The sequence below is a fragment of the Trachypithecus francoisi genome, unplaced genomic scaffold, assembly GCF_009764315.1.
Source record: "Trachypithecus francoisi isolate TF-2019V2 unplaced genomic scaffold, Tfra_2.0 Lachesis_group12, whole genome shotgun sequence".
In the NCBI taxonomy this organism is placed as follows: Eukaryota; Metazoa; Chordata; class Mammalia; order Primates; family Cercopithecidae; genus Trachypithecus; species Trachypithecus francoisi.
In genome coordinates, this window is record NW_022681457.1 from 91682074 (window position 1) to 91695875 (window position 13802).

General features: G+C 49.1%; 1 protein-coding gene and 1 long non-coding RNA gene across 8 annotated transcripts in view; one reads left to right on the top strand and one right to left on the bottom strand.

The window, feature by feature from the left end:
* The window catches only part of AZIN2 (antizyme inhibitor 2), a 43984-nt gene extending 33163 nt beyond the window's left edge, over positions 1-10821 (bottom strand). For 2 of the 7 annotated variants that reach the window (XM_033227219.1, XM_033227220.1), the window contains exons 1-2: positions 8733-9509; positions 7744-7917 (exon numbers count right to left, since the gene is read on the bottom strand). Coding sequence is in view for 4 of the 7 variants with exons in the window: in XM_033227218.1 (XP_033083109.1) it covers positions 7744-7917; positions 9533-9709; positions 10399-10519; positions 10613-10806 (666 nt within the window). In the remaining 3 variants the exon portion in view is untranslated. Of the gene's footprint in view, positions 1-7743; positions 7918-8732; positions 9510-9532; positions 9710-10398; positions 10520-10612 lie in introns of those variants that run through there. The other 5 variants (XM_033227215.1, XM_033227214.1, XM_033227217.1 and 2 more) reach the window with 5 other exon arrangements.
* Positions 10822-10881: 60 nt separating this feature from the next.
* Positions 10882-11770, top strand: LOC117092924. The gene is made up of 2 exons (XR_004440973.1): positions 10882-10990; positions 11194-11770. It is a non-coding gene; the product is annotated as an uncharacterized LOC117092924 (long non-coding RNA).
* Positions 11771-13802: the final 2032 nt, after the last annotated feature.

A 13802-nucleotide genomic window follows, 5' to 3' on the forward strand; every position in this document is an offset into this window, starting at 1 on the left:
CAAAAAACTAGCCGGGCGAGGTGGCGGGCGTCTGTAGTCCCAGCTACTCAAGAGGCTGAGGCAGGAGAATGGCATGAACCCAGGAGGCGGAGCTTGCAGTGAGCTGAGATCCAGCCACTGCACTCCAGCCTGGGCAACAGAGTGAGACTCCGTCTCAAAAAAAAAAAAAAAAAAAACAATTAAGTGCCTTAAGGAAAGGGTACATTTTCTAATTTTCACAAAGGTATTATATGGACTCATGGTAGCCCTGACAACAGGCTTCTGACACATTTTCCTGGCAAATTTAAATGTTTAAATATTACTTGGAAAACAGTATGGAGGTTCCTCAAAAAAAAAACTAAAAATAGGACAGGGCACAGTGGCTCACGCCTGTAACCCCAACACTTTTGAGAGGCCGAGGCGGGCAGATCACTAGAGGCCAGGAGCTTGAGACCAGTCTGGGAAATATGGCAAAACCCCATCTCTACTAAAAATACAAAAAATCAGCCAGGCATGGTAGTGCATGCCTGTAGTTCCAGCTACTCAGGAGGCTGAGGCAGGAGAATCACTTGAACCCAGCAGGTGGAGGCTGGAGTGAGCCAAGATTGCGCCACTGCACTGTAGCCTGGGTGACAGAGCCAGACGCCATCTCAAAAAATAGAACTACCAACTACCGTATGATCTAGCAATCCAGTACTGGTTATACATCCAAAGGAAAGGAAATCAATGTGTAGAGGAGATATCTGCACTCCCATGTTCAGTGCAGCATTATCCACAATCGCCAAGATATGCAAGCCACCTAAGTGTCCATCACAGATGAACAGATAAAGAAAATGTGGTCCACATACACAATGGAATATTATTCAACCTTAAAAACGCAGGAAATCCTGTCATTCGCAGCAACATGGATGAGCCTGAAGGACATCATGTTAAGTGAAATAAGCCAGGCACAGAAAGACAAACATGCATGACCTCACTTATATGTGGAATCTAAAAATGTCAAACTCAGAGAAGCAGCCTAGAATGGTGGTTGGGTCGACAGCTGGGGTTGATGGCGAAGGGGCAGTGGGAAGAAGTTGATCAAAGGATACAAAGTTTTAGTCAGGAAAATTAAGCTCAAGAGATCTAATGTACATCATGGTGACTATAGTTAATAATAACATATGGTACGCTTGGAAATTGCTAAGAGAATAGACCTTAGGGGTTCTCATCACAAAAAAAAGGTAAGTATGTGAGTGAATGCCTAATTAGCTTGTTAACCATTCCACAATGCGTACATATATCAAAACATCATGTTGTACACCATAAATATGTACAATTTTTATTTTTTATTTATCAACTTAATAAATAATAAATATGTTGCTGGTGTATTAGAAAGTCCACCAGACCAAGGGTCTTTTGGACAGAGATCATCCCACTCCAAAGGCCTACTCTGTGCACAGCCCTGTGCTGAGTGTGCAGGATGTGCTGCCTCAGCCCTGCTCCTCTTAGGGGCTCCTCCTCATCCCCTTTGCAGAACATGGGTGCACCTGATTGCTGCATTAATGATACGAACAAATGATGATGACGACGATGATGAATTTCATGATGATGATGACAGCAACTGTGTTCATTAAGCACCTGCCACAAGCAGGCCCTGAATTAGATGTTTTACATCGGGTGTTAGCATACTTTTTCTATAAAGAACCAGAGTAAATATTTTAGGCTTCGTGAGCCACACAGTCTCTGTCACAACTTCTCAACTGCCTTTGTAGCACCAGAACAGCCACAGCCAAAGCATAATTGAATGAATGTGGCTGTGAGCCAACAATACAACTTCATAAAATCAGGTGGGGGGCTGGATTTGGCCCTCCATCCATAGTTTGCCAACTCCTACTTTGGATTCACCCTTTTATTCAGCCCTTGGAAAGAACCCATTCAGATGGGTATTAGCTCCAATCTACAGAGAAGGAAACTGATGCTCTGAAAGGCTATGCAGCAAATAGGTGGCAGAACGAACTTTCAAATTCAAGTCTGACTCTCCATGAATAAACAAGAGAAGAGAGAGCCAGTTTTGAAACATGGTGAGAGGCATAAGAGTCATTTTTAGCCATTCTCATTTTGTAATAAGAGTCTAATTTTAATTGAGCAACTTTTCAGCGCTAGATATTTATAAGCACTATTTCATTTAATCCCAATGACTATGCTATGAAATATTTATTGGCTACTTTTTATGGAGGACAAAATTGGGTTCAGCGAGGTCCACCCGTCTGTGGTGACACAATCAGCAGCAGAGTGGCACACAAAGGTCAGGCTCCAGAGCTGGGCTTGCTGCCACCACAGCTTGCTTCCCAGGGGCAGATGTGGCCCACCCCGAATCTGAGTGGATGTGGACCTGTGTTTTTGTTCCCTGCCTCACCACATGATGTGAGAGGAAGAAGCAGTGTTAGCACTTTGGGGACCTGTGATTGAGCTTTGATTATAATTATTTAAATTTTTAAAAATAGATATATATTTTTTGTTTTGTTTTGTTTTGTTTTTTTGAGGCGGAGTCTGGCTCTCTTGCCCAGGCTGGAGTGCAGTGGCCGGATCTCAGCTCACTGCAAGCTCCGCCTCCCGGGTTTACGCCATTCTCCTGCCTCAGCCTCCCGAGTAGCTGGGACTATAGGCGCCCGCCACCTCACCCGGCTAGTTTTTTGTATTTTTTAGCAGAGACGGGGTTTCGCTGTGTTAGCCAGGATAGTCTCGATCTCCTGACCTTGTGATCCGCTCGTCTCGGCCTCCCAAAGTGCTGGGATTACAGGCTTGAGCCACCGCGCCCGGCCATATATGTTTGAAATAGAGACAGGGTCTCACTACGTCGCCCAGGCTGGGCAACTCCTGGGCTCAAGCAGTCCTCCTTCCTTGGCCTCCCAAAGTGCTGGGATTACAGGTTGAGCCACGGCACTCAGCCTAATTATAAATATTTAAATAAGTGTTGTCATTCACTGTAGGCATATCCTGTGCCAGTCACTGCATTAAGTATTTTATATACATTCTCATTTAACCTTACTAATAATCTCATAAGGTAGGGAACAGAGGTTCAAGGAGGCTAAGTGATTGGTCCAAAGTCACACAGCTTTTAAGTGGCACAGATGGGATTCTAAGTGTCAGCCCTTAGCACACCAGCTCTTAACCTCACTGCTGGAACAGGGAATGCAACCTCAATGCTGCACTGAAGGGTATCTTTTGAGCATCTGTTGAGTTGCCAGGCTCTGTGATAGGTGTTAATAAAACAAGTGGTGACTAAAGCACAGAGGCACTCTGAGACCACGGAGCTTTCAGGTTGGTGGGGAAGACAGGCACGGCAGTCCCAAATGAGCACCAAATAATGATAGAATTACAAGTGGTTAAGAGCTGGGAAGAAAAAGTACGTGCTGCAAGAGACCTGGGTGTGAGGGGCAAAGGACAACCTCAGGCTCAGATAGTTAAACTGAGCCCTGCAGGAGGCCTCAGCCAAGCCAAGAGGGAAGGAAAGAATCTAAGAATGTTTCCAGTAGAGGAAGCGGCCTGTGCAGAGGTTCTGAGGCAAGCGGTGCTGAGCACTTCAGCCTGATCAAGGAACAGAGAACGCTGGAGTGGCTCGAGCAGAGCAAGTTAGTGCAGTGAGGACAATGAGGTCAGAGGGAGGGGGGCAGAACTGCCAAGGAAACATGTTTTACCCTGCATGTGATGGGGAAGAGTCTAAAGGGTCAGGAAGGGAAACGACATGGTCAGATTTGCATTTTAAATACAACGTCTACATGCCTATCTGGCTACCTGAGGGAGGGCCCAAGTGGATTCTGGAGGAATAGACTGTGATAGTCAGTGGCTATTACCATCGCCCTGGGGGAGATGACAGAGTCAGCTCCAGAAAAGCAGGGAGATGTGTTCTGGAGGCAGGGCTGGCAAGCTGGGTGACAGATTGCACGTGGTGATGAGGAGGAGGACGTCAGAGGGAACTCCCACACCCAGCAGACTGAGGGGGCCCTTCATGAGGGGGAAGGGGGACATCAGGAGCGCATTTGAACATGCCAGGTTCCAGGCATCTCCTTGTGGGAAGCAGTGGCATATTGATGGTATTTAAAGCCATGGGAGGAGATAACCCTTCTTCTGAGAAGAAGGAGGGTTTACAAGACAGGGAGGTCTAAGAATTCAGAAGAATGCTACCATTTAGAGAGTGGCAGAAGACGAGGAGAGATGGTGCCCAGGACCTGCAGAGGTGAGGATGGAGAACATTTCCAGGGGATGAAGAATATGCAGATTAGAAAGCTATTCCTGTAAATGCAAATCTTGTCTCACAGCTTGTGTCTGGATGGGAAGGAGCTGTCTCAGCTGTAAGAAGTGCCTGATGAGGTGGGGTCGAAGCCGTGTTCTCTTTCATCTTATACACTTCTGAAGCCTTTAAAAGTAGGACCATATGTTACTGTTGAGTCTTTTTTAAAGAACATATTGCTGGCCAGGTGCGGTGGCTCACGCCTGTAGTCCTAGCACTTTGGGAGGCCGAGGCAGGTGGATCATGAGGTCAGGAGTTCAAGACCAGCCTGGCCAACATGGTAAAACCCCATCTCTACTAAAGAAACAAAAAAGTAGCTGGGCGTGGTGGCGGGCACCTGTAATCCCAGCTGCTTGGGAGGCTGAGGCAGGAGAATCGCTTGCACCTGGGAGGCAGAGGTTGCAGTGAGCAAAGATCACGCCACTGCACTCCAGCCTGAGCGACAGAGCAAGACTCCGTCTCAAAAAAAAAAAAAATACTATATATCCACCAAAACCATCCTGGTGATTATCTATGGAGACCTAAAGCTGACGTCCTAGGTTCTTTTGGGGTGAATGAATCAATGTGTTATCTGATATGTATTATTAGTTGACAATCCATGTTTAAAGTAAAGTGCTCACTGGATCCTGCAGATCACTGGGGATGTTGGTAAGAGAAAATTCTTTGGAGTAGTGAAAGTGGAGGCTGAGAAGCAATGGCTTAAGGAAGGAGTGCTGAAGGAAAGAAAAAGTGGGGGCGGACAGGTGACTGCAGACAACTCGGTCGAGTTTGGTCACAAAAAGAGAGCAACGGATTGGGCTGGAAGAGGATGTGGTGTCCAGCAAAGCCTTTTTAAGATGGGAGGATCTGAAGGAGACAGAAAGAGAGGGCAAGGGATGGGGGCAGGGAAGATGACACAGTGGTCCTTGGGCAGGTGGCACAGGTAGACCAGAGTCCCTGAGCAAGCCGTGGCCCCAGCACCTGTCCAATGCGTGCCTGTCTGCACATCCAGCCCTAGCTCACGCCAGGCCCTTGGTCAGTGTCCACTAAGGCACAACACTTTTAAGCATGGCCACCTGCTATGGCCGACCAGAAGAGGGCAGCCTTGGCCTTCCAAGAAAAGCTGTTAAGTCCAGGAGCCACCTCTCCAGAACTGCACCAAAGGGTCTGCGTGATCCCATCGCAGGGAGGTGGCTTAGGTCTCTCCTTGCCCCTGCAGTTGGCTGAGGGCATCCATCGTTGGCTGAATCCCAGCTCAGCTATCCTCTCCTTAGTGACCTTGGAAAAGACAGAGTCCAAGGCAACTCAGCAGGACTCAAGCTGCCACCACCCTGGTGCAGAACCTCCATCTCTCATTTCCTTATACGTTAAATGTGTCCTCACCAGGCTACGGTCAGAATCCCCATTAAAAAAATAATAATTACCTCACAGGGCTGTTGCAAGAGTAAAATGAGATCATGTACAGAAAACAGCTGGCAAAGTGCCTGACACAACAGACGCACTCAGCAAAGGGCAGATGCTTCTCCAGTCCCCGTTGTCATCAAGGTCTCTCTGAGCCTTAACACTCCACTCTGCCCTTTCTTCTAGAGAACTAAGCACCTCCCCATGGGGTTCCTGAAGCAGAAAACTCTAGGCAGTGGGGTTTGGTCCTGTTGTTCACCCTAGACCTCGGGAACTGAAAGGATCCTGCTCCTTCTCATCCCACGTGGAGGTCCAGGGCACTGTAGGAAGAAGTGGGAAGCGTGGACGTCCTGGCTCTGCTACCCACAGACGGCTGACCCCACAGTTTCCTCAACTGTAGAACAGCAGTCTCTCCCCCTGTGTGCCTCACAGGGCTTCATGAAAGACATGCACAAAACGAGGTGTGCAGAGCTTGAACTAAACCAAAGACAAGGGGAAGCACCTCATCTACCATGAAAGGCGTTAACATTTAGTCCCTGCTATAGGTTAACCCACTCGTTCTAACCATCCCAGCCAAATGCACACCTCTCCCCAACCTGGAGTCACTCCAGCCCTGTCATCCTGCCCAGGACTCCAAGAGTCCTTTCTAGAACTCTCCTCACAACATCCAGCCATATTACGCAACCATTACTAACCACCAAGAAAACGGTGCTAAGGACACTATCACAAACCAGTGCCCACTGGACTTGCTCCCACCTCAGGGCCTTTGCGCTTGCTGTTCCTGCTGCCTGAAATGCCCTTTCCCTGGTTATCCACCTGGCTTGATCCGTTGGCTCTTTTGGGTCTGTATTCAAGTCTCAGTGAACCCTTCCCTGGTCAAACTATCTAAAAGTACAATCCTCTCTCCCAACACTCCTTACTTCCCTTTCCTGCTTTCTCTCTACAGCATTTTCCATCTAAAATACTACATATTTTCATTATTTAATCTTTTTTTTTTGTAAACAAGCTCCATGAAGGAAGGGCTTCTGTTGTTTTATTTTGCTCATTGCCAAATCCCCACCTAGAATAGCACTTGGCCTCAGAGGAAATGCCCAATTAATATTTGCTGAATTAATAAATGAGATACTTTCAAAGCTCTACTTAGTTGAAACTTTATAGCTTAAAGGCTTTTATCTAGCAAGGACAGAATGGAAATAAACTAAGCATTCAACTCAAGGACAGCAGTCTATCAATTCTGTATTGCTAGCCCTGCCTAGCACAGTGACTACCACATTATAGGAGTTCAGTGGATACTGAACGACAGTAGATAAGCAAAGTTAATCTAAAGTGGCCATGCGCCGTGGCTCACGCCTGTAAACCCAGCACTTTGGGAGGCTGAGGCGGGTGGATCACCTGAGGTCAGGAGTTTGAGATCAGCCTGGCCAACATGCTGAAAACCTGTCTCTACTGAAAATACCAAAAAATTAGCCGTGTGTGGTGGCACACGCCTGTAATCCCAGCTACTTGGGAGGCTGAGGGCAGGAGAATTGCTTGAATCCGGGAGGTGAAGGTTGCAGTGAGCCAAGATGGCACCACTGCACTCCAGCCTGGGTGATAGCAAGACTCCATCTCAAAAAATGAAAAAAATAAAAAAATAAATCTAAAGAGAGCAGGAGGGAATGAAGACAACAGCAGAAATCAAATTAGAAAGACAGAATTGGTGGCAACAACAAAACTACAAGGACTAGTTAAGAAAATGTACCATCACACATTATTATGATTATAAAAGGAAAAAGAAAAGAAACCAACAATATGGAGATATATTTGTTTTGTTTTAATTAGAAGAACATCATGTATAGCTCTGTGCCAAACAAATTTGCAAATCTCCATTAAAAAGATGAGCTTTCTACCAGGGACGCAGAAGACTCCAATCTGGAACTTCAAGGCTGACAAATTCCATGCTCGTTTCTCCCTCCCTCATCCCTTGAGACCCCTCCTGAGTGGGTGGTCTTCCCAGAGGGCAAGGACCAAATGCAGGTACCTCTTGCTCCCCAGAGCCCACCCTCACTAGCCTGGCCATGTGTGTGTTGAGTGGGCATGGAGGGTCAGTGCACCGTGGGCGCCGGGCTCACCTTGTTGGCACAGCTGAAGCCCAGCCCCAGCTGGGCCAGAACCTTCAGCACACCTGGGCTGCTGTTGCACTTGACAGCGTAAAAGGGCCGGACTCGTGGCAGGCACTTCAGAAAGCAAAAGTGCTTCCTCACTATGGCACCCAGGTCAGCCACGAAGAAGGCAGCAACCTTGTCCTGAATGACAAGAAGTGGATGAATATGAGACCCCATCCAGCTCCCACCCTGTGCATGCCATCCAAGATCCTTCCAAGTACCTGACCCAGGTTCAGTTCTGGCCACAGAGCTACCCTGCTGTAAAGTGTTTTGGGCCTCCCCAAGCCTACAGGACAGAAGGCAAACTCCGCAGTCTGGCATTCAAGGCTCTGTGATCTAGCCCCAACCCCTCCCCTCAATGTGGCTAAAACTCCAGCTGTAGGCTGGATCATTTTCTCACCTTCAAACCTTTGTTCCCACCATGACCTCTGCAGAATACGCTTCCCACTCCTGTGTCTGGCAAAATCCTTAAAGTTTCACTCAAATGCCACCTTCCCCAAACCAATAAGGCAACTCTGCTTTTAGATGCTCCCACAGCATTTGCACGTGCTTCCAAGGTATCAGAACTGCATACGCATCCGTCCATTCTAGAAAAGGGTAAACTCCCTAAAGGCAGAAGCTGTGACCTACAGCTCATTGCCTTCCAAACACAGGTGTTCAATGAAGCCTTAAGCTCCTCCCACTGATACTGCAACCGATGCCTATGGACAACTGTTCATTGCAGATGTGCTAAAGGCCAAACGTGTATGAGGCTGTGTGTGAGACCACATTACTTAAATGTGGAAGGGACCCTTCCAGAGTTCCTTCCCTGGGACTCAGTTTCCCTTTCATGCAACACGTTTTTACTCATGCCCAGTTGGTGCCAAACATTATGCTAAGAGACAGAGATGACCAAACAGTACTGTTGCTCTGAAGGAGCTTAGGTCTGGAAGAAAAGGAGCCCCTTAAGTACTTACGAGTCCACTCAGTTGATGTTAGATGACAGTTTCTACAAGGTGCAGTGTGGGGGCATGGAGAAAGAAAATACAAAATCTGCCTGGGGCGATCAGGAAAAGGCAACACTGATGAGAAGAATGGAATGACTAGAAAGAGCTAAAGAGGGGAAAGGCTGAGAGAAGGATGCTGCAGGCAGAAGGAATAGCCTGGGCAAAGGCATGGTAATAGGGCACACAGCATCATTGGGAAACGCAAAATGAGTCATTCAGCTCCGAAAGAGCATAATATATACTGTGGGGAAAACTGGGAGTGGGGAAAACTGGGAATGGGGCTATGGAGGCAGGGAAGCTCTGACTTGATCCTGTAGGCAGTGGGGAAATGCCAAATTCTGATTTTGAACAGGACTATCATACATTTGGAGGGGGTGGCATGAGATAGGGAGGAGATGAGGGGGCCTTTGGAGAGAGGAAGACTAAGCTAGCAAATGAGGTTCCATATAAGCACATTGGAGGGTTATTTAAGGAGGCATAATTCACAGGGCTTGGTAATGCCTAGATGTGGGCGGTGAGGGAGAGGGGGCAGCAGGACAGGAATCCCCCGTTTCTGACCTTGGAGGACTGGGTAGAAAGGCAACATAGGAGGGGCAGGTTTAGGGGCAAGGACCAAGAATTGGGGATAAATTGAGCCCCTCTCTTGCAAATAGCAAGGATTGCGTACCAAATAAGCGGAAGGATAAGATGAGGGCCCTAGGGACCCTTCCTGAGAAGGCAGCTGATCTGTACAGGGGAGCGGGGACCCACCCCCATTCCCAGCCCCTCACCGTGGTGGCCTCTGAGGCCCCCAGAGTGAGTTCCTTCAGCAGGTCTCGGGTACTGAAGCCCTCCTCCACCATCACAAAGTCCGATTCACTCAGGTAGCCAGCCATGCCTTGCAGGAGGAGCTGACGGGCTGGATGGAGCCGCTGCTGCAGCCGCCGCCTTAGAAAGTATGCAACACACTGCGGGGCGGAGGGAGATGAAGGGAACCGCTGGGGAGCCAGCTCCGCTGCCCCACTCGCCTCCCCAGGCCAGGGAACCCAATCCCGTCACAACCCGCCCCCAGCACAAGCCCGGGGTTCATTAGGCAAGGGTGGAGAAAATAAAGAATCCCGGATTTCAAACGCAGACAAGGCACCGTATGCCCAAATGTCACTGCCTCTCCGAGTCAGTTGCCCCACCAGTAAAATGGATGAATTGTTTTGGAGAGCCTTCTCAGTTCTGAAATTCTGGATTTCAGGAAACAGTGAAAGAGAGATGGAACAGAAAATCTGAGAAACTTGGGTGGGGAAGTTTCCAGGGCGCCCCCAGTCTTGACCACACCCACCCAGAGGGTAGCCGGTGGCCACGCCAAGGAGTCTCAGCCTGAGAGTAAGAGCTTAAGTTCGAGTTCGCTCTCTACTGCTTGACCTCGGGTACCCTCTGACCCTTTTCGGAGCCTCACTTTCCCCAATTGTAAATGGGGGCTGGACTGATTCTGACATGCTGGAATTCTAGGCGTGCCTGGGGGCGCCACGTGGTGGGTGGGGGTCGCAAGCTCCTGGGACAGAACGGAAGGCCGAGGTTTTTTCTGTCCGAGTGACTCCTACAGCGTGCAGTGACTCCTACCGAGTGCAGGGCTGAGGTCCCCCCATCCCCCAGGGCCCCTTACCAAGCTCCGTCCTCCTTCGCGGGGGCCAGAGCCAGGCGCGCTGCTAGGGGGGGTCGCCGGTGACCTCGGAACTTGTGCAACACCCCGAGGAGGAGTGGCAGTTGCGGAGCCGAGGCCCCTGCTGACAGGAGGCAGAAGGGGCCGGGGGGCAGGTCAGCACCAGAGCGGAGGGCGTCCGCTCCCCGAGGCTCCCCAGGCCACTTTCCGCACTCGCCTTAAAACGCATTTACACGGCTTCGGCCCATAAGTCTCCCCAGCGAGTGAATCGGATCCTCGGCGCCTCCGCTCTCTCGCTCCCCCGGGATCGGGTCGCGCGGCCTGCGCCCTGCCCTCCCAGCAGCCACCGACCCCCACGCCCAGCCTTCCGCCCGCCGCACGCTTATATAACCCCAGCCAGGCCCCGCCCATGGCGCCGAGGCCCTGCCTCCGCTTGGCCGTAGCCCTGGCAACCGGGTGTCGCCATCCCATTGGTCGATTCCGACATAAAGCACTCAGCTCTGCCCGCCCGCCCTCGCCGCAGTCTTCTCCCCCGGAGACCTGGCGGTGACTACCCCACCCTGGGAAATCGGAACTACAGGGCGCAGCCACGCAGGTGGGACACTTGGACTCTGCATCTTAGGTCTTAAAAAGTGAGCGGGACCGGGAAGCCTTTTCTGCGTCTGCCTCAACTTACTTCGTGGTACCCCTCTTGTCTGCCGCAGGAACTGCTCCCTCATCTCTCGAAACCCAGTTCAAATGACATGTCCTTGTATTACTTTTGTAATAAAATTCTTTTTATTTAATTGTCTCTTCCAGGCATCTTCCCGACTCCAACTCAAAACGCATCTAAAATGTCTTCAGAGAACCTTTTTGTGACTTTTCCAGTTCAAGGCGATCCCTCCCTTTATCCCATCATCTAAACCCTGCAAACTCTTACTCACCTCTCAAGAGAAATGTGTCTCCTTCTTCAAGAAGCTTTCCCGGACTTCCTCAACTCAAAGCATTTCTTCTATACCGACAAGTTGCTGCTCACCCATCAAAGTCCTGTATAATGTCACCTCTGTTGAACCTTCCATGACCTGCCTGGCCCCAAGGAACACAGCACTTAGTCTACCTGGACCCCTCACTCATTTGGTTCTTGTTACCCATAGTGTGAGATTCCTGTTGCTATTTTACACTTCTTGTTTGGTTACACTTTGCACCTAGTTTGTGATTTCCCAAGGGCGAGGACTGAATACCCTACTCAAGTGCCTGGAGCATGGCATAGACAAGAGTGCTGAAGAAGATTCAATGGCTGTGTTACTCAAAAGCTGACTCAAAAGTTCATCTGGAAAAGTAAGCGTACAAGAAGAGTCAAGACATTCTTGGAAAATAAAAAAAATGACTTCCTCTATCATATCAAAAATTTTTAAATAATGCTGTAGTCTTTTTTTTTTTTTTCTTTTTTTTGAGATGGAGTTTCACTCTTTTTGCCCAGGCTGGAGTGCAATGGCGCAATCTCAGCTCACTGCAAACTCTGCCTCCTGGGTTCAACCGATTCTCCTGCCTCAGCTTCCCAAGTAACTGGGATTATAGGCGCACGCCACCACGCCCAGCTAATTTTGTATTTTTAGTAGAGACGGGGTTTCACCATGTTGGCCAGAGTGGCCTTGAACTCCTGACCTCCAGTAATCTACCCACCTCGGCCTCCCAAAGTGCTGGGATTATAGGCATGAGCCACCACGCCTGGCCAAAACTACAGTCTTTAAAACAGTATGGTGCTGGAGCAGGAAGAGACAGTGGTAAAACAGAACAGAGTCTACAACAGTCCCGTATACATTGGAGACTGGTACACAATGAAGGCAGCATTTCAAATCAATGAAGCCAAAGGGGTTTTGGTCTACCATGTCTTCATGTCCCCTGCTAGGCTGTGGGCTTTTTTTTTTTCTCTTTTGAGACAAGGTTTGGCTGTGTCACCCAGGCTGGAGTGCAGTTACATGACCTCAGCTCGCTGAAACCTCCATCTCTCAGGCTCAAGTGATCCTCCAACCTCAGCCTCTCAAGTAGCTGGGACTACAGGTGCATGCCACCATGCCATGCTGATTTTTGTATTTTTTGTAGAGACAGGGTTTTGCCATGTTGCCCAGGTTGGTTTCAAACTCCTGAGCTCTAGCAATCTGCCTGCCTCAGCCTCCCAAAGTGCTGGGATTACAGGCGTGAGCCACTGTGCCCAGTGGGCTATAGACTATTTTTTAATCAGTGGCACTTCTTGTTCTGCCTTAGTATCTCCCTAGGACACTCTGCACAACCTAGCTAGAACATACTCAGTACACAGATGGTGCAGGGCAGGGACCAGAGGCAGGGAGAGCCATTTTCTGCTGCCTACCCAGCTGGGACATATAATGGCTGGGTGTCCTTGGCTGAGTCACCCTAATTGGATCTGGGTCACTTCTGCCTGGCTTGATTTCCCCCTGTGAACTGAGAGGCTTCAGACTGATTTCTCTGGGCCCTTCTGCCTGGAACCTTCTTGTTTCCTATGCATAGGAGCAGCATTTCAGGAGGCAGCTTTATAGGACAGTCATTTGTAGGCCCTTTCTTTGAGATTAGTAGCCATTTGCAACACAGTATGAGAACAAGTATCTACCAATCAGGAAGGGTAGATTAGGATGGCCATGGCAGAAACCTTTAAAGATTAGACTGAGAGGAGCACCCGAATAACTTTGGCTCTACTTTTAGTTTAATCAATCTTTGAGCTGGCTGCATTTGGATGTCATGGTCTGGGTCTGCCCTACCAACTTTTTTCATCACCTAGTAGGCACATAATAGGTACATTCAATATGTTTACTGAATGAATCAATAGAGGTAAGAAGAAACGAACCAGAATCCAGTCTGTCCATTTGGAGTCTGTAATCCCAGCTACTGGGGAGGCTGAGGCAGGGGAATCACTTGAACGCAGGAGGCGGAGGTTGCAGTGAGCCGAGATTGTGCCACTGCACTCCAGCCTGGGTGACAGAGTGATACATCTCAAAAAAAAAAAAAAAAAAAAAAAAAAAAAAGGCCGGGCGTGGTGGCTCAAGCCTGTAATCCCAGCACTTTGGGAGGCCGAGACGGGCAGATCACGAGGTCAGGCGATTGAGACCATCCTGGTTAACACGGTGAAACCCCGTCTCTACTAAAAAAAAATACAAAAAAAATTAGCAGGGCGTGGTGGCGGGCGCCTGTAGTCCCGGCTACTCGGGAGGCTGAGGCAGGAGGATGGCGTAAACCCAGGAGGCGGAGCTTGCAGTGAGCCGAGATTGCGCCACTGCACTCCCGCCTGGGCGACAGAGCGAGACTCCATCTCAAAAAAAAAAAAAGATTTATATAATTTTTAACTCAATAACCCTAAGAGGTATGTGCTGTTTAGTAATCCTGTGTTCCAAGGGAGGAAACACACGTAGAGAGGC